Here is a 19,967-nt window from a genome sequence, read left to right as displayed (position 1 = left end):
TTCTAAAAACAAAGTCATTAACAAGCTTGACCAACTCGTAGCAAGTTTGTATGTATTATTTCCTCCTTGTATCTTTTGATGTCGAAGGTTATTATACATAAATTAATAAATATTAAATGAAACTAAAAATTGTTATATTTGTATTAAAATGTTCTTATTTAATACGGTGATGTTTGATACTAATATCACTAATAGTGAGTATTAAATAAGAGTATATTTGAGAAAAATACACTAATTAGACTTTTCTAAAACATCAACTATTTTAGGAAAAAAATTGAAAACTAAAACATAAGTAGTATATATATGTAATGATAAAAGAAAATACTAATTTTATATTATTTCTCTTTTTTTTTGTAAGAATATTTTTTGGCCCTTTTCATAAGACTTTCTTAAAATTATCCACTGCATTATTTTAAAAAAATAGAATTTTTCAACAATTTTAAAGGTAATTCTAAAATAATATAAATTATTGAAAATTTTAATATTACTAATTTAACTAAATTTTTTAATTCTCATCAAATAGTTAAATGGATCTTTAGAAGTAATATTTAAAGAAACAATACCTAATAAATTATTATTTGTATTTAAATTTTATCATTACATATATCGTATATTCAACCATTCTATTATTTTTCTTCTGTTATTACTTTCATCTCATCTAAGATGAAAATGTCTATTACATACTAAATTAATAAACTTAAAAATATGATATTTGACCTATTCAAATACCATGTTTTTCTATTAAAACAAATTCAAACTTAAAATTTATCTTATTTAAACGAGTTAAAACTTGAATATGATATTCTTTTTACAGGTCAAATTTAAACTTTAAATATTCAACTCAATCAATCAGTTCTTAACATTGATAATAACAAATTGTCACTATATATTTGCTCCTACATTTGATGATTACTTATCCTTCTTTGTTTTTATCTTTGGCTTATTTATTTTTAGCTTTGGCATATTTGCAAATGTTATTACATATTTGAATATAGGATGAATGGCATTAATAATCTGTTTAAAATATAGCAAATGAATGAGTGACCTGAATAAGCATGCCTTGCTATGTCATAATGCATGACTCACACGGCTCATCACACTGCTAATAAGAAATCAGAAAATGAACGGAGAGATGAGGCCATCAACATGCTGGCGGGAACGTGGGTAGTAGTTAAAATAAAACTTGCATTTTATGATCTATGCCCACATTGCTAATAATTTTTTGTGTAATAATGAATTTTTGTGATCTAACTAAATAGGGTTGAGTTGAGTTGTTTGATCGTATATATTTATATTATGTTTTAAATAAAATTTCAAAAAATAAAAATGGATAAAATGCTGCTAGTATTATTTATATATTTACATAGTATGTCAAGACAATTTAGTTATAAAACATTTGTTTGAAATGTTACTTTTGGTCTATTATTATGTTTTAGTATTTTTTTCTTTTTAATATATTAATTTTTAAAAGTCTTATTTTGATTTTTTTTTATTTTAAATGAATTCAAAATTTGTTTATAAACATTGATGTGATGTTAATTTTATTATTTTATTATATTTTTTAGAGATTAATCCTGCCTAGGGTAGCTTTGCTATTCTTAGCCGGTCCCAAGCCCGGATAAAAGGAGAGGGTTGTGTTAGGCTTTCGACAGCCAACGTTAAACTTTGTCGAATCTCTATGACATGGATCAATTACGTAATAATGTGAATGCTAGGTCGTTGCCCGGAAGCAACGCGCTGTATGGCTCGAGTACAGTGTCAAAAGAGCAAGGGCCGCTGCATCGCCGCCCGGATGTAGTGAAAAGTAAGCAAGGGTTCCCACATTTTCGTGAACGGGTGTGGGTAAAGAAACTAGTTCATGACAGAAGGATTCGATTTGGTACATGGAATATAGGCACACTTACTGGAAAATCTATGGAAATAGTGGATGTTATGGTGAGGAGGAAGATCAATTTTATGTGCCTACAAGAAACTAAGTGGACAGGTGAAAAAGCGAAAGAATTAGACAAATCGGGATTTAAGCTGTGGTATACGGGAAAAATCAGATCAAGAAATGGGGTAGGGATTATTGTGGACAAGGAGTGGAAGAAGGATGTCGTGGATGTAAGAAGAGTAGGAGATCGTATCATAGTCTTAAAATTGGTAGTGGGACAGGACACCTTTAATGTTATTAGTGGGTACGCACCTCAGGTTGGGTTAGCAGAACACTTTAAGGTAAAATTTTGGGAGGATCTAGAAGGGGTACTTCAGGATATACCCCAAGGAGAGAAAGTTTTCCTAGGAGGGGATCTCAATGGACATGTAGGTAGCGTGGCTAGAGGTTTTGAGGGGGTGCATGGGGGTTTTGGCCTAGGGGAGATGAATGGGGAGGGTAAATCCATCTTAGAGTTTTCGGAGGCTTTGGATCTTTCTATAGCCAATACATGGTTTAAGAAAAGAGAGGAACATCTTATCACTTACAAAAGTGGAGGGACATGTTCTCAGATAGATTTCTTCCTTATCAGGAAGTCTGATAGGAAGTATTGCTTGAACTGTAAAGTTATCCCGGGAGAGAGCTTGACTACCCAACATAGAGTTTTGGTTATGGATGTAAGAATTAGAGATAGGGCAAAGAGAAGAAGTCCTCTGGTAGCACCAAGGATCAAATGGTGGCACTTGAAGGGTGAGAAACAAGGAATCTTCCAACAAAAGATATGGGAGGGTTGGTGTGGACAATCACAAGGAAGTGCAAATGATATGTGGAACAAGATGTCCCAAGAGATTATTAAAGTGGCTAAAGAGACGTTGGGTGAATCTAGAGGTTTTGGACCTAGGGGTAAAGAATCGTGGTGGTGGAATGAAAATGTTCAGAGCAAAGTTAGAGTAAAAAAGGAGTGTTTCAAGGAGTGGTCTAGGTGTAGAAATTCTGAAACTTGGGATAAGTATAAGATAGCTAGAAATGAATCCAAAAAGGCGGTGAGTGAGGCAAGAGCCCAAGCTTTTGACGGACTATACCAAGCTCTAGGAACCAGGGACGGAGAAAGATCTATATATAGGCTTGCTAAGGGTAGAGAGAGGAAGACTAGAGATTTGGATCAAGTAAAGTGTGTTAAGGATGAAAAAGGCAAAGTCTTAGTGCATGAAAAAAGATATCAAGGAAAGGTGGAAGGCGTATTTCCACAACTTATTTAATGATGGATATGGATATGACTCTAGCAGTCTAGACACAAGAGAAGAGGACCGGAACTATAAGTACTATCGTCGGATTCAGAAACAGGAAGTAAAGGAAGCGTTGAAAAGAATGAGTAATGGTAAGGCGGTGGGGCCAGACAACATACCTATTGAAGTGTGGAAAACTCTTGGAGATAGAGGTCTTGAGTGGCTCACCGAACTCTTTAACGAAATTATGAGGTCAAAACGCATGCCGGAGGAATGGAGGAGAAGCACGTTAGTGCCAATCTATAAGAACAAGGGGGATATACAAAATTGTGCAAATTATAGGGGAATCAAGCTCATGAGTCATACCATGAAATTATGGGAAAGAGTGATCGAACGGAGATTAAGAAAGGAGACTCAAGTTACTGAGAATCAATTTGGTTTCATGCCGGGAAGGTCGACCATGGAAGCGATTTATTTATTACGGCGGGTGATGGAGCAATATCGCATGGCCCAACAAGACTTGCACTTGATTTTTATTGACTTGGAGAAAGCGTATGATAGAGTGCCTAGAGAGATTTTGTGGAAAGCTCTAGAGAAGAAAGGGGTTAGGGTTGCATATATTCGAGCTATCCAAGATATGTATGATAGGGTATCGACTAATGTTAGGACACAGGGTGGAGAGTCAGACGATTTTCCCATCACAATTGGTTTACATCAAGGGTCAACCCTTAGCCCCTACCTTTTTACCTTAATTCTGGATGTCCTCACGGAACAAATCCAAGAGATAGCGCCGAGATGCATGCTTTTTGCAGATGACATAGTCCTCCTTGGAGAGTCGAGGGAGGAGCTGAATGAGAGGTTGGAAACTTGGAGACGAGCTCTAGAAACACATGGCTTTCGCCTAAGCAGAAGCAAATCGGAGTATATGGAATGTAAGTTCAACAAAAGAAGGAGGGTTTCTAACTCAGAGGTGAAAATAGGAGACCATATTATCCCTCAAGTCACACGATTTAAATATCTTGGGTCTGTAATACAGGATGATGGGGAAATTGACGGGGATGTGAATCATCGCATTCAAGCAGGATGGATGAAATGGAGAAAAGCATCGGGGGTGTTATGTGATGCAAAGGTACCGATCAAGCTAAAGGGAAAGTTTTATCGGACTGCGGTAAGACCGGCGATTTTGTACGGAACAGAATGTTGGGCGGTCAAGAGCCAACATGAGAATAAAGTAGGTGTAGCGGAGATGAGGATGTTGCGGTGGATGTGTGGTAAGACTCGACAGGATAAAATTAGAAACGAAGCTATTAGAGAGAGGGTTGGAGTAGCGCCTATTGTAGAGAAGATGGTGGAAAATAGACTTAGGTGGTTTGGGCATGTAGAGAGAAGACCGGTAGACTCTGTAGTGAGGAGAGTAGACCAGATGGAGAGAAGACAAACAATTCGAGGCAGAGGAAGACCCAAAAAGACTATAAGAGAGGTTATCAAAAAGGATCTCGAAATTAATGGTTTGGATAGAAGTATGGTACTTGATAGAACATTATGGCGGAAGTTGATCCATGTAGCCGACCCCACCTAGTGGGATAAGGCGTTGTTGTTGTTGTTGTTGTATTTTTTAGAAATTAATTTTTTAGCATTTTAAAAACTGCTAAAAACTATTTGCATGAAACATTTAATAGATATCAAATATCAAACAATTTTTAACCTTTTTTAGTTGTCAGAAATGACTATACCCCAAATCTAAATTCACACACAAATTAAAGTACAACAACAATAACACTTTTAATTAAACCAATAGGTTTATTCAATTAAATCAATTTATTTATAAACTTTTAGCTTTTCAATTGTAATTTATAACTTATAAACTTTCAGCTAATTTTTTTATTATCGATTAATGGTGTTTCAAGAATATATTTTTCAATTTAATGCATTAATTAGGGCTGTTTCATCCTCAATGCATATACTAGAGAGAATAGAAAACATTTGATTTGAACCAATTTGGTGGCTGGGTGTGAGAGGAAACCCATAGCTGATGAATTCTTAGATGGGCCGGGAACTTCTATTGGTTGCATGGGCTTGGGCTTATGGTTTTAGCCCAATTAATTCCATGGATTAAAAAGAGACTGAAATTTCCAATGCTCCGAATAAAAAGAACACATTGATTACATTGTACAACTCATAAATTTATAATCGATTGTCCACCAAAACCAAAAACACTTACAATCGATTGAAGCAATATTCTCATAAAATAGTCTGATTGATAAGATGTTATCATGCTGAAGTGTATAGCTATGATTTTGTATCATTTCTCCAACAAAACCATAATCCACAGCACTATAGCATTACCCAGGAATAATGTCCAAACGACCAAACCAAAACAAAGCGGAAAATTATGAACAAATAAACTTGTATTTTAAAAATGCCGCGAAGAAAATTATTTGTTCTTCCTGATAATTTATCAAAAATTATATTATCATTTGTAATTACTATTAATTTACTAACAAAGTACTTTTCTTTTTCTTTTTCTCTTTATAGACATTTTATTTCTTTTATTTTAATGTTATTGAATCCAAGAATTAACATATTCACTTAAGGCACAAAGAAACAATTTAGTTAATTAAAATGTAAAAATGGAAGAAATAAATGTATGCAAAATTAATAATTTGTCTAAAATTATATTATAAATTTTCTAAAATTTAAGAGACTAAAATCCTTGAAAAAGTACAGAACCAAAATTGTGGATTATCAAGAACTAAAAGGGAATCAAAATTATAATTTAATTAAACAAAATCAAATAATTAAACAATTGAAATCGTTAATTTCTTATTTTTTAAAAAGTTATTAAGTAGTGTAAGTCTAAGAATTTGACATCTAATATTGTCAATTGATCCATTGATCTCTCTCTTCTCTCTCTATATAATGACCTTCCATAAGAGAGTTATCTATTATATTAAAATATTTAAAAATGTATAACTAGTATTTTTCTTTAATTTATGGATTTTCTTATTCTTAACTATCGATCGTCATGGTTGCCATTAAACAAGAATATTCGAATTTCTTTTGTCAAGATATGTTTAACCGTGTCATTGGAAAATAAATTACGAAATTTTTATATTGGTTGTACGGCTAATAGAAAAAGGAAGCAATTGTAGTCATTATTGGAGAATAATTCAGCCACGCTGTCACCATTACACCAGCCAAATTGTCAGAAGAAAATATTTTTTTTTTAATTTTGAAAACAAATACATATGGGGGCAAGGAAGCAATCAATCTACCTTCCATTGTCTTTTCCTTTTAACCTCAACTGAACAATTCATTTTTGTCTTAAACTAGAAGATTTAATGCATGAGACTCCACCCTTCCCTTCAATCTCAACCAAAAACTCTCTTTGTCCTATGCAGGAACCAGATTACTTGGTGTAAAGAGGTTTCTGTATTCCACTTAGTATGGTTTAAAGAGAGTAGTAGATGTTTGTATCAATAACAACATGCTTGCAATAATAACTACCTTATTACTTGAAAATATTTATGAATTTTTTTTATTAATCATTGGGTAGTTTGTATTTTCAACTATGTTTTTAATTCAATATCTATCTACCAATAGTTCTCCTCTAATTGTCACAACATTTTTTTTAACTTAATTTTTAAAACATTCTTCTAAATTATCACAATAATAATTTACCATTGCTACCTTCAATCATAGACAAGTATACCACTGCACCGATCACATGAATTAACTAGCACAAGGTTATTCTCATTGTTCCAGTTTAATAAGTGGCTCGAATTTGAATATTAGATATGCAATTATTTTAAATAATCAGAAAGAAAATTTGACCGCTCATAATGACTGATGTGATTCAAACAGAATTGTCTCATGCAGATACGTGTATTCTACATAAACTTATATGACAACACATATCAAATATAAATACACAAGTTTTCCAGCATCAGAATCCAAACAGCTTTTTGGTAAAACGAGGGAGCAAAAATTGGGAAGTAGCATCATGGGGTCAGAAAGAGAGTGTCAACTTCCTCTACCTGTTGTTGATTTCTGTGATGAAAACCTCAAACCTGGTACTGACACATGGGTTTCCGCTTGTGATGTTGTGAGGGGTGCATTAGAGGATCATGGTGGATTTCTAGCACTCTACAACAAGGTTGATCCACTGCTCTATGACTCTGTCTTCTCTGCAATGGAACAACTCTTTGATCTTCCATTAGAAACCAAAATGCAACACACCACTGATAAACCTATCTATAGCTATGCAGGGCAACGCCCTGATATTCCTTTGTATGAATCCATGGCCATCGCCAATCCGTTGAATGATAAAGATTGTCACGAGTACACAAATATTATGTGGCCACAAGGGAATGACCAATTCAGGTTATTAAATTAATTAACCCTTTCCTATTTTACTATTGAACTTATGAATACACTTTATAGTAAGGTTTTAAATACCGGTCGCGGTTGCATCGCATTTGTTGATAACACTTTTTTTTTTGTTTTCTTTTTTAGTGAAAGTGTGAATTCCTATGCAAAGAAAGTGGTGGAACTGGATTATCTTGTTAAGAGAATGGTGTTTGAGAGCTATGAATTGGACAATAAGAAATTTGAGTCTTTGCTTGAATCAACCGATTATATTCTTAGATGCTACAAATACAGAACATCTAAGGGGGGTGAGACCAACTTAGGAGTGCATCCACATACAGATTCTGGCTTCCTAACTATATTGAATCAGAAGTTAAATGGCTTAGAAATTCAATTGAAAGATGGAGAGTGGCTCAAGGTTGATGCCTCACCCAACATGTTTGCTGTCTTGGCTGGTGATGCATTCATGGTAGTGTGTTTTTCATCTTCTGACTTTTTACTGAATGTGTACACAGTAATGCTCTCTGAGAAATATTTAGCAATAACAGATATGATTAATTAGTTTTTATCTATATTTTCAGGTTGTGTTTACTTTAGTTTATATTTTTGCGAAACTTTAAACTAACTTCATTATCTGTCGTCTATATTTAATGCAATCTTCGAAGTCCTAGCTATATTCATAGGTGATCCCTACACTAAATTTTATATATGCCTTTGTAACTGTTCTGTTATTTATAATAGTTATGATTTTTTTTTTTAAAAAAAAGACTCTGAATGATACAAATTATTATGAAATCATAGTACTTTTTTGTTTGTATACTACCTGTTGGGATGCATAAACTTTTTCATTAATATGAATAAGTAATACATGCCCTCACAAAATAATTTTTTTTTACAATGTCATCTAATCTTAAACCGTCTTATACGATATATTTATTGACTTTTATAATAATTATCTTAGAAGTCATCAAAGATAATTTTTAATTGACTAACAAAGTAAAACTTAAGAGTTCATGCATATTAAACTCTATTAATTTTGTGTAAAATGTTTGACTAATGCATTAGCAATTGATTATTATCCCCGCTAACCAAACATATACATGATTGACAAAAAAATGTCATACTATGAATATCATTGAATGATAGTTCTTCCATTAAAAATCTCAATTTGCAGGTATGGAGTAATGACAGGATACGGGGTTGTGTACACCAAGTATTCATGAATTCAAAGGTAGACAGATACTGTTTGGGGCTACTTTCATATGCTGGTAAGGTGATGGAACCAGAGGAAGAATTAGTGGATGAGGAACATCCTCTTCGTTATAAACCATTTGACCATTATGGATATCTTCGTTTCTTCCTCACAGAAGAAGCTGTAAAATCTGCTTCTAGGATCAAGGCATACTGCGGTATTTGAGGTGTACAAAATATGTATGATATGAAGAAAGTCTTTGTGTGGTTTCTATGATGATGAATATATCAGAAGTTGAATGTGTGTGTTGGTATGTTGTGCTATGTTTGTGGAATAAAATCTAAATTTCTACAGCTTCTAGTTATGTATATGAAAGAAGTTTGTGGTTATGTAGTATATGTTGTGATAGTACTTAAATGAATAAAAATTTACCCATGGAAATGGAATATTTCTCTTTAGTTTTTGTGTTCATCCCTAGTCAATTGCCACAGGCAACTGAGGCAAGAATGAAAAGCACCATTTGTTTGTGACTTGGATGGGAGCATTCTCTTGTACTTTGTGTGTTTTATTTGAGCAACATTTATCCCAATAGCTCCTAACAGTGGCTCATGAATTAGCAATTCCCAATCACAGAAACAGGGTTCTGATTTTTTTAAAGTGCTATGGCATTTAGTTTAAACACATTCATAAATGTTAAAGTTTGAACCATTTAGTAAATAATTCCTAAAAGTTGACAACTGGGCAGAGAGAGGCATGTGCTATAAACTGAATTGATGTGTGAATATTTTCTATTGTGCTCTAACTTGAATGGATAGAGTTTTCAACATGTAAAAGAAATAAGTGAGAAAATTTTAAAATTATGAATATAATACATATAAGACAAAACTGCATAGGTTGTGGTCCAAAGTTTGATTGATTCGCCAAAAAAACAAAGGGAGAAGTTGGATAGATTGATTCTGTCCATCCTTTAGCACATCTTAATAAGCAAGTTGGTACATGTCTAAATAAACTAAGCATTTGGATTAGACAAAATATGGAATAGAAAAGCAGTATTTTGCTTTAGTGAAAATCAATGACACTAAAGTGACTATATTTGTCCAGTAAAAAAATTGAAAACAATGAATCATATCTTGAGCTCGACTTTACCTTTTATTAAGAAAACAATTCTTGTACCTCACTCTTTTTAAGTGTATAATGATGGTAATGAACTTTGAAGTTAGAACTTTATACAAACTATTACAAGAATATGAAAAATAGGTAGTGAAGAGAAAATGTAGATGTTACTTCAGTGCATGATTCATACCTATCCAAAGAATAAAATACTCCAATCAGTATTTTCTCACTCCTAAAAAATCTAACCTTGTGAGTGAGAAAGCCGTTTGTCTTTATATCAGTATTTCCTCCTTCAACAATAAGGAGGCTAAATTGATTTTTTTTTTTTTAAATTATCAAGGAGGCTAAAGTGATATTCATTGGAGAGAAAAACCATGCAGCAGAGGAACTTTGAGAACTTGCAGACTTATTTTAGTTAATACTATGCTTCCCATCATAAAAGATATTTTGGTCATTTTGATAATTTTTGGGGCTTCAGTTTCTTAATTCGTTTATGTTACTTACAACTCTATGATCTATGCCTACTAGTGGTAGGTTATTTAGTTTAGGTTTCAACTTTAGGACTACATGATCTCCATGTCTTGTCTAGTTCTATTTAAAGTTTAATTTGGCCTTCGGCTTTGTGTTTGTCCATGTGATACAACCAAATCATACGTGCCTTGATTAAATTCTTTTTCTTACTTTTAATTTAACCTTACTCTAAAACAAACTCTCTTCCTGAGTTTGAACAATACAAAACTCACAATCTCTGTCCATATGAATTGGAGAAGAAAGGTTCATACATACTCACACCATATTGCAAACTTTATTCAAATATTACACACTTTTATGAAAAATCCAAAAGGGATTGTGTAGAGGGAGCACTAGTGTCATCTGAATAAAATCTCAGACTCCACAATAAACCTTCAGGGCATTTTTGGTACTCTCAGAAGAGCGAAGAAACTTCATGAACTCACTCTGGACAAAGGGCTTGAAAAGCAAAGGGTGCTCCTCTGTCACAAGCTCATCTGGAGCCTTTATTATGAACCCTGGTTTTGGAACTGTAAACAATCCAATAGAGAACCTTGTCTCATTTCCACTCATCATCACTCGATGAGCCGGCGTATGCACCCTCCCATTTGTCCATGCCTGCATCACATTTCATTATGCCCTTGCATTAATCATCAATTTATTCAGTGTCACATTTTTTTTTTTATATAAAATCAATTTCTGAATGCATTTAGAAATTAATTACATAAAGTGTGTCCCCGGTGACAACAACGAAACTACTTGGTGTTGAGGGCTTGCATTTGATCCACTCTCCACTTTTGGTCTGTACCTCTAAACCATCAATTTGATTTTGACACAATGTGGTCAATATGTTCTTATCCGTGTGCTCTCCTATGCCAACTTTTGCTTCATTAGTTTGAGGGCCTTGGTACTTGATAAGCCGTGCAAGGTAATTTGTTGAGTTCATGTGCTCGTCCATATATTTTTCAATTCCTAAACTCTCTAAAATCATCTTCCTAATAATCTGATCCAACCTTGTCACTTGCTCTGTGAAGGATTGTAGATTTTTGCTGCCAAATAATTAATAAGAAAAGGGGTCAAAGGTGTTCTAAAATATATTTTTTTAATTACTTATTTGATGCTTATACATATGTTTTAGTCCCTACACATATATTTTTTAATCCATTTTAGTCTCTATTATTCCAAAATTGTAGGAATTCCAACAGATTAAAAATTGCATCTTTAGAGACTAAAACTAATATATTATAGATGCAAGGACCAAACCATAAGGAATGAGTAAGTATATGGAACTAAATGAGTATTTAAACTAATTGTTTTTTCGTTGTTAGACTTGTTATAATGGCAAAAGTTGTTATGTTTCAGCAGGTAATTGATGTGATAAGATTTATAATTGTTCTTATGTTCAAATATAATTATAAGGTTGTTATAATGGCAAAAGTTGTTATGTTTCAGCAGGTAATTGATGTGATAAGATTTATAATTGTTATGTTCAAATATAATTATAAGGTTGTTATAATGGCAAAAGTTGTTTTGTTTCATATGATAAGATTTATAATTGTTTATGTTCAAATATAATTATAAGGTTTAATTGCATATTTTATCATTGAATTTTTATAATTTTGCAATTTTTAGTACTGAAATTTCAAATTTTCTCAAAATTTATCACTCCATTAAGGCTTCTCCCCCATTCCCATTTTTGGTTAAGGCTTGTCTTCTTTCTTGTCAAATTTTACTTTCTTCTCTATGAAGCATTATTTTCCCTCAGTGTTGTTCGTTGTCCTTATCAAAGACACCTGGTTTTAAATCCTAAAATTGCCTTTCGCAGAACTTGTTTAAAAAATGTTTTTACAGATTTTTTAATTATAAAATGTTGTCTCAATAAAATTTTACAGATTCTAGTATAATTTTTCAGAAATCGAGTTCACTATAACATGAAACATAAACTAAAGATAAGGCAACGAACAATTTTCATATAGCTGAGGCAACAAAAAATTGTAATTGTTATCTAAAAAGTATAAAATTAACTCAACATTTCTACCAAATAAACGAGTTTGTAACCGTTTCATGATTTAGCACTTAATTACCTTCAATTTTGGACGGAAACCTAATAGAATGGTGAAATGTGAGAAAATTGAATAATAGGATGATAAAATTCACAAAATTATAAAAATTATGTGATAAAATATGCCATTAAACCTAATTACAAATAATAAACTATAAAAGCTTCATTTCTAATGCATACCTAAAACCTGGTTTTCCTTGTGGCCATAAGATCTTGATTAAACTTTCCACTTTGTCATGAACATCTACATCATCAATTCCCATGCTCTCATAGAGTTGAAGAGGCCCAACATAACCATGGTATGGTTTACTAGACACAACTCGTTGTTTGGTTTGTAAAGGGAGATCAAACAGCTCTTCCACTTCAAGAAAAATGGCTTTTCGAAGGTCCAAAGGGACTTTATCAAACACAGCCTCAAAGCAACCATACTCTACAAGGGCCTTGTGAACTTGGGATTTCACTGATTCCCACTGATCAGAATTGGACTCCAAGTACTCAATGGAGAAGTCAATAATTGGAAGCTTCAATTCGGTTTCTGACCCCATGTTTTTTCTCCCCTACTGATTACTCTTCACTTTGTTAATAGATTTGGAAAAAGATACCTGAAATGAACTGAATAGTTTGAAGCTTAGTTTGTTATTTGATTAATTATTATTACTATATACATGAAAATGACACAATATAATAACGAACAATTAGCGCGCCTAAGAAAACAGTTATTATTTGCCATGGAATAAGAAATGGTGTGGGCCATAACAATTTGATACTTTGGTGTTTTGCATAAGATCCAATAATGTGATGATTTGTTGTATCCATCTTATGGACCGTAAACTTCTAGTTAGAGTTTTTGTGAAAAACTTGGTGATGGGGTTGAATTTACATTTATTTTAAAAACGTATAATATATTTTTTTATATTAGTTTAAAATTTAATTTAATTTCTTATATTATATTTTTATTATTTAATACATCAAATAATATTAATTATATATTGAATTATCATCAATTTAAGTACATTTGGCTAAATAAATTGTAAATCAATACTTTCATCAATTCACAGATCGATCTAATTTTTAAAATGTTAATATAAATATTTTATATTGCCGTAACATAAAAACCAAGACGTAATAAGTTTCCTTATGTTGATACAAGTAGTCCGGACTTTATTTTTTAGCTTGTGAAAGAGAGAAATGGGATTTATCAACCACAAACTACAAACATCATTTATTTCTCTTTTTGACTCGTTCAATTACTTGAATATATTAATTAATTTATTCAACAATTTATATTGACTGAACTTCAATGACTTTCGTAAATAAAAAAACTTCAATAAGACAGTTCATAATTCTTGAGCAAAGTTGATTCAACAATATGCATAATTATTGTAAACTCTTGAGTTCAATATCTATTGATAAAAAGAGGTTTAAATATGTTTTTGATCCCTGATAAATACATTTTTTTTGTTTATTCTTTGATAAATTTTTCTTTCGGATTGAGTCTCTAATATTTCAAAAATTTTACTTTAGATTTCTGCCATTAGTCTGTAATCGTTAACTGCTTACGTAACTGTTAACCAACCACATGTGATGTCACGTGTGATTTTTCTCTAGTTGGGATTACACGTGAAATTTAAAAAAATAAAACGACGTTATTTTCCCCCTTTCTTCTTTCTCCTATCTGTCCTCAATGACACTCACAATTGAGCTCAAAAGCAGCGAGCAAGATCGTGAAATCATGTGAGTTCACAATTTGACTTGCAATCCTGACAACATAGGCTACGTGAGAAGATGCTGGCGGAGGAGAAGAAGGTCATTGAGGACAAATAAGAGAAAGAAGAAAGGGGCAAAACAAAGTCGTTTTGTACTTTTTTTATATTGAAAAACCTTTTTTCACGTGCAATTCTAGTCAAAGAAACATCACATGTTACACCACATGTGGCATGCCTGCGTGATCGATTAACGGTCACATAGGTAGTTAAGGATTACAAACTAACGACAGGGACCTAAGGTAAAAATTTTGAAATATTAAGGACTCAATTCAAAAAAAAAATTATTAGGGAACAAATGCAAAAAATATGTATTTATTAGGGACCAAAAGTATATTTAACCCTAAAAAAATACACAAACTATTATGCTTAACACTTGTATGATGCAACAGACAAACAATCTCCGTCCCTCTAACTATAAGCACCACCAATAGAAATAAACCCTGACCACCAAGCACTATTGTTAACATTGACATTTTTCAATTATCGAAAAATGATTTTTGACGAAGTATTGAAAATTAGTTTTTTAATAGATTGTTTTAACTAAGTGTCAAAATATAGTATTTTGACTAATTATACACTGATAGAAGAAATGAAGATTTAGAAAGCATCAACGGTGAAAATTGAAGATACAAGTCATCAACGATAAAAATTAAGGACAAAGTCATTAATGATAGAGATCGAAGACCAAAGTCATCGACGATGAAAATTTAGTGAAAGTTTGTAGAGGTTACGAGTAGTTATAATTTGTACTCTATAAATATAGAACTTGTATGTTGTAATAAGAGAAGTTGATACACAATCACTTAATTCCTCAAAACACTAATATGTCTACCATTGAAATTGATAAAGGCCATTAATTTCTCACTTATATGAATTCATGTTTGTTTATTTTATTGCACATCTCTAAATTCTTTACTTTTCAATCTCTATTTCTTCTCAAAACTTTATTTTTTCATTTCCTATTTCTTATTATTATCGAAATTAGTTACAAACTAATTACTGAATCAAAAATACTTTTGTACAAAAGTTATTCTATTATCTCATGAATTACAACTTTATTATAATTCAAATGGACCTATTTATTTAAATTATAATCATAATTTGTATTAAATAATTAATATTTAATGAAAATAAGTGTTTATAAACAAATCTCTATTAAGTTGAAAACTAAGAACTTAATTGTTTGACTAAAAAAACTCATAATTGAAAATGTATTTTATGTATCAATTTTAAACATTTATTTATTAATAAAATCATTTAGTGAAAATTTTTGTACCATCTTAAAAATATTTTCAAGAAATAGATACAATTTTCCATGATTAACACCTGCATGCTATATCAAGATGGAATTTGGCTCCTATATAATTTATTTCTTACACCTTTAGATGTTGTATTTTGGCTATTTTTTAAATTTTCCTTCTTATCAAGAAGATAAAATAAAAGACAATATCTTTCTCTAATTTTTATTGTAAAAACGTCAAAGCATTTATCTGAATAGAATAAATCATGTCGTTTCTAAGAAAGAAGATTTATGGAAGATTTTATTACATTTTTAATAATGAATTATTGTGGATTAAAGTCAATGTCCAAAACTAATGAATTGATTTGCTGAGATCATATTATTAAGTGTGAAATTATATGGTTGTCCTGGGGTATGTACTATTTAATTGCTGAGACCAATATACGTTTCAAAATAATTTTCTCAACTGCCGAGATGATGTTACATTTTCGAAGATATGAATACAGATGAGGTTTGCTCTTCATAATTCGAAGGTCAGAGTCAGATGAAAAACAAAATCTTGGTTAGCTACAAACCTTTTTTTTTTTTGGTGAATTGGTTAGCTACGAACTTAACTCATAATATTTGCACATATCTATTAATAATTGTTTTTCTAATAATTCTAATTCCTCCAACTTCATCCCCTACTACTTTTATAGTAAGTTTTCAATTTATTTTATATTATTAAGATATTAAATACATTTATTTTGCATCCCATTCTTACCATAAAAATTTCATCCAATACTTCTATGTTAAATTTTATTTGATCCTTGTATTGAAGAAATGAAGTAAGTTTCATTCCCAACCTTATACTTTATTTGAATTTTGACCGAACCAAATTCATTACATTTCAGAAAATACAAAAAATAAAATCATTATCTCTAAAATATAGAGACTAAAATAAATCTTAAAAGACATCAAACACACTTTACCCAAAAGTTAATTACTATGCACAAATAGTAAAATAAGTTAAAATTTTAGCCTCGAAAACAAACAAATACTCATTATAAAATCATAAAAAAAATTAACTTTTAAATAAAATATGTGAATTGTTATAAATCTCGTCTTTGATTTCTATTAATCAATTTTTTTTTATATAAAATCATATAAAAGGGAGGAAGCCAACACCATCTAGCTTTCCACACACAAATTCTTTTCAGCATGGGATCCCAAACACAGTCTCAACTTCATGTGGTGGACTTCACCGACGAAAACATGAAGCCTGGCACCGATGCATGGCTCTCAGCGTGCAGTGTTGTGAGGACTGAACTTGAGAACAATGGTTTTTTCATGGCACGCTATGATAAAGTTGGCAAAGAGCTATGCGACTCTGTTGTATTTGCAGTGGAAGAGTTTTTTGGTCTCCCAGTGGAGACAAAAGCGCAAAAGACTAGTGACAAACCTTTCCATGGCTACTTAGGGCAAGTCTCGTGGCTTCCCTTGTATGAATCTGTGGGCATTGATGATCCGTTGACCTTACAAGGGTGTCAAAAATTCGCCCACATAATGTGGCCGGAGGGGAATGGTCGTTTCTGGTAGGTTTCCTTTTTTAATTTGCACACATATATTTCATGTGTAAAATGATGATAATCCAAATCATTATCCTCTTTGTGTGTTTCATATTCTGTGTTCCTCTTATTAAAATTAGTAACAACTAACAAGACCTCAAGTTTCTGTTATTTAAGTCAATTATAAAATTAATTATTGATTCAAAATTTAATCACAATTAAAATGTTTTGTCCATCTCAAAAAATATATTATATATGAATCCATGACTAAAAATATAATATTATTTTGTTCTAATTAATGATTTTTTTTAAAAATACTTAACATATGTAAACTCTGCCTTTTCATCTCTTATTTTAATTTATTTTTTCTTATTATATCTCTCTTTATTTCTTATCACATCATTTATCACATCTATCAATTTTTATCTTTATTTATTTTTTAATCTCTTTCTTTTACCTATTTCTACTTATACACCTAAAGAAAATGAGAACGTTTATCATTTCTTTTGGGATTTCTTTTCTTGCCTCTTAATTATAGAAAAGTAAGATATATTGGCTAAAATAAATTAACAAATAGGAGAGAGAATATTATTTCTTTCAACGACATATATTATTTTCCTAGCTATATTTTGTTTATATATAATATGATTGTGAACAATTAATTGCTCATAGTAGAGGTTTAATTTTCCATATAGTGAAAGCATCAATGAGTATGCTAAGTTGTTAGGAGAATTAGACCATATGGCGAAGAGAATGGTGTTTGAGAGCTATGGTGTGGACATGCAACGATGCGATTCTTTCATAGAATCAAACGATTATCTACTTCGATGCATGAAGTATAGAACACCCCAGATGGATGAAAATGATTTGGGACTGCAACCTCACTCGGACTTGACCATCACATCCATTGTACATCAGCTGAATAATCTGAATGGCTTGGAAATCAAACTGAAGGATGGGGAATGGAAAGAGATTGATGCTTCACCTTCCTTGTTTGTGGTTATGGCAGGTGACGCATTCAATGTGAGTATATATACACACGACCCTAATTATAATTATCTATATATCACAATATCATATATTTTATGCATTTTAAAGAAATTGTAACTTTTGCCTCCATCTAGCTCAATTGAGGTTTGAATACTTAATCTAACACTGAAGTAATAATTGTATCTTATAAAAATTTGATTAATACACTTTAAATTATTGATTGATTTAAATTTTTGTTTTTTTATTTGTTCGTTAAATAAAATAATAGATCATTAGTGAACTAAGAAATTATATAACCAAATATAGTGGCGGCCGGAGATAAGATAATTTATTTGCAGTTGCCAAGCGTAAAGAATATCATAAAGTGGATAATTAAAGATAATTTTAAATATCGTTGTAATAATTAAGTATATAATATCAACTTTTTCGTTTAATTTAACTTTGATGCATTATATATATTTTTTCATGGCGTAGGTGTGGAGTAATGGCAGGATACGGCCATGTGAACACAGAGTGACGATGAATGGAAAGAAAAGCAGATACTCTATGGGACTGTTTTCTTTTGGTGGTAATAAGATGATGCGTATACCAGATGAGCTAGTTAACGATCAACATCCCTTGCGTTATAAACCAATATTCGATCATTATGAATACCTTCGTTTCTATGACAAAGAGAAAATCAAAGAGCCTTATTCTCGAATCCAAGCCTACTGTGGAATCTCATCCCTACAATAGTGTGTACGAAGAAGAAGGACATTAATGTTAACCGTGATGATCGAGTTGCTTTTGTGTGTATGAATTAATTGGTTGCTGCCTTAACACTAAATTCATATTAGATATGTATATGATTTTAAAATTTGACATATAGAGGAGTACTTAATTACTCATCAAATTATTGCAAGTCATTTTATACTCAGTCAGCAGAACTTTAAAAGTGACCGAGTTAAGAACTTGGTGGTACAAGAAGTGTCATTTAGGATAAACTTTTGGTTCATAGCTGCTTTTGAAGATGCTGAAGAGGAAAACACTTTGTCCAAAGTGAGTCAAGGTCACTTGATAATTTCCAGTGAGCCCATAAAACTATCTGAGTTCTGTCCATCCAGCTAGTAAAGCTGGGCTCACCAGATCTTGGTTATATGTAACAGAATGTATGTTGCCACTAGACTGTAACAGATGTCAAGTAAGCTTTAATTCATTCTTCTATCTTGCAACAAATGACCTACATAAGACTATATTTAACAAGCAAATTAATATAAGTAAATGTATTATATCATGTCATGTTTATTTGAGAATAGTGTTGAAATTTTTAACCTAATCCATAACATGAACAGTGCTGAACATTTCCTCTATTTTTTTGTTAATCTTAATCATTGTGTTAGTCATTTTCTTTCAGTTCTATTGATCTTCATCCATCGTTTCTAAACTGCATTTACAATATAAACATGACATTAAGTAGATTTTGTCAAACCATCTAAATCCACTAACTGATCCATGCACAAATTGACTATGCACCATGCTTATCTAGGAGCTTATTCCATGCAACTAATATAATAAGGAAGAACAGAACCATGCAAAACATAACCTAAGTAAATCTGTAACCAAAATAGAACCTAAGTAAAATTTCACTGTCAAAAAAAGGCCTACATTGTCGGAAACAACCAGAACCATGAACAACCAAAACAATGTTGAAAACATTGTTGAATCCAACCAAAACGTTGTAAGAAAACAACCAAAATAACTAGAACCATGAACAATCAGAACAACCAAAACAATTTCAAAAACACTATCGAATTCAACCAAAACACTGTTGAAAATAACCAAAATAACCAGAACCATGATTTCACTGTCGAAAAAAGCTGAGAGAAAAACTATATCGTGAGAGCGAGAGTGACAGTGACACCTACACCGTGAGCAAGAGTGAGACCGACAATGACAACACCGTGAGCGACACGCCAGTGGTTTCACCGTGAGCAAAGGGTGGTTTTAGTGCCACGAGAGTGAGAGTGACACTAGCGACAGTGGTTTTAGCACCCCGAGAGTG

The 19,967-nt window shown here is 31.8% G+C and overlaps 3 protein-coding genes across 3 annotated transcripts; 2 read left to right on the top strand and 1 right to left on the bottom strand.

Annotated features, from left to right (window-relative positions):
• Nucleotides 1-7,060: 7,060 nt before the first annotated feature.
• LOC114399417 (2-oxoglutarate-dependent dioxygenase AOP2-like) lies at nt 7,061-9,159 on the top strand. The gene is made up of 3 exons (XM_028361602.1): nt 7,061-7,521; nt 7,654-7,975; nt 8,681-9,159. The coding sequence occupies exons 1-3, from the start codon at nt 7,142-7,144 to the stop codon at nt 8,921-8,923; spliced, it is 945 nt and encodes a 314-aa protein (XP_028217403.1). The 5' UTR covers nt 7,061-7,141; the 3' UTR covers nt 8,924-9,159.
• A 1,311-nt stretch (nt 9,160-10,470) lies between these two features.
• On the bottom strand, nt 10,471-13,008 carry LOC114399340 (probable 2-oxoglutarate-dependent dioxygenase AOP1). The gene is made up of 3 exons (XM_028361523.1): nt 12,564-13,008; nt 11,046-11,370; nt 10,471-10,939 (listed from the first exon to the last, which is right to left on the bottom strand). Exons 1-3 carry the CDS (start codon nt 12,926-12,928, stop codon nt 10,697-10,699), a joined length of 933 nt encoding a protein of 310 aa, XP_028217324.1. The 5' UTR covers nt 12,929-13,008; the 3' UTR covers nt 10,471-10,696.
• A 2,844-nt stretch (nt 13,009-15,852) lies between these two features.
• LOC114399684 (2-oxoglutarate-dependent dioxygenase AOP3-like) lies at nt 15,853-19,144 on the top strand. Its single transcript, XM_028361894.1, has 4 exons — nt 15,853-15,951; nt 16,542-16,963; nt 17,632-17,959; nt 18,401-19,144. The coding sequence occupies exons 1-4, from the start codon at nt 15,934-15,936 to the stop codon at nt 18,659-18,661; spliced, it is 1,029 nt and encodes a 342-aa protein (XP_028217695.1). The 5' UTR covers nt 15,853-15,933; the 3' UTR covers nt 18,662-19,144.
• The last annotated feature ends 823 nt before the right edge of the window (nt 19,145-19,967 follow it).

This window comes from Glycine soja, chromosome 19 (genome assembly GCF_004193775.1).
Source record: "Glycine soja cultivar W05 chromosome 19, ASM419377v2, whole genome shotgun sequence".
NCBI lineage: Eukaryota > Viridiplantae > Streptophyta > Magnoliopsida > Fabales > Fabaceae > Glycine > Glycine soja.
This window is presented reverse-complemented; position numbering and strand designations above follow the sequence as displayed.

Excerpts from the sequence above, each read along its gene's own strand:
- LOC114399417 (XM_028361602.1), top strand. The coding sequence starts at position 7,142 with ATGGGGTCAGAAAGAGAGTGTCAACTTCCTCTACCTGTTGTTGATTTC. Across the intron at positions 7,522-7,653 it reads CAAGGGAATGACCAATTCAG|TGAAAGTGTGAATTCCTATG; the intron begins GTTATTAAATTA and ends TTTCTTTTTTAG. Across the intron at positions 7,976-8,680 it reads TGGCTGGTGATGCATTCATG|GTATGGAGTAATGACAGGAT; the intron begins GTAGTGTGTTTT and ends CTCAATTTGCAG.
- LOC114399340 (XM_028361523.1), bottom strand. The coding sequence starts at position 12,928 with ATGGGGTCAGAAACCGAATTGAAGCTTCCAATTATTGACTTCTCCATT. Across the intron at positions 11,371-12,563 it reads CAAGGAAAACCAGGTTTTAG|CAAAAATCTACAATCCTTCA; the intron begins GTATGCATTAGA and ends ATTATTTGGCAG. Across the intron at positions 10,940-11,045 it reads TCACCGGGGACACACTTTAT|GCATGGACAAATGGGAGGGT; the intron begins GTAATTAATTTC and ends AATGTGATGCAG.
- LOC114399684 (XM_028361894.1), top strand. Across the intron at positions 16,964-17,631 it reads GAGGGGAATGGTCGTTTCTG|TGAAAGCATCAATGAGTATG; the intron begins GTAGGTTTCCTT and ends TTTTCCATATAG. Across the intron at positions 17,960-18,400 it reads TGGCAGGTGACGCATTCAAT|GTGTGGAGTAATGGCAGGAT; the intron begins GTGAGTATATAT and ends TTCATGGCGTAG.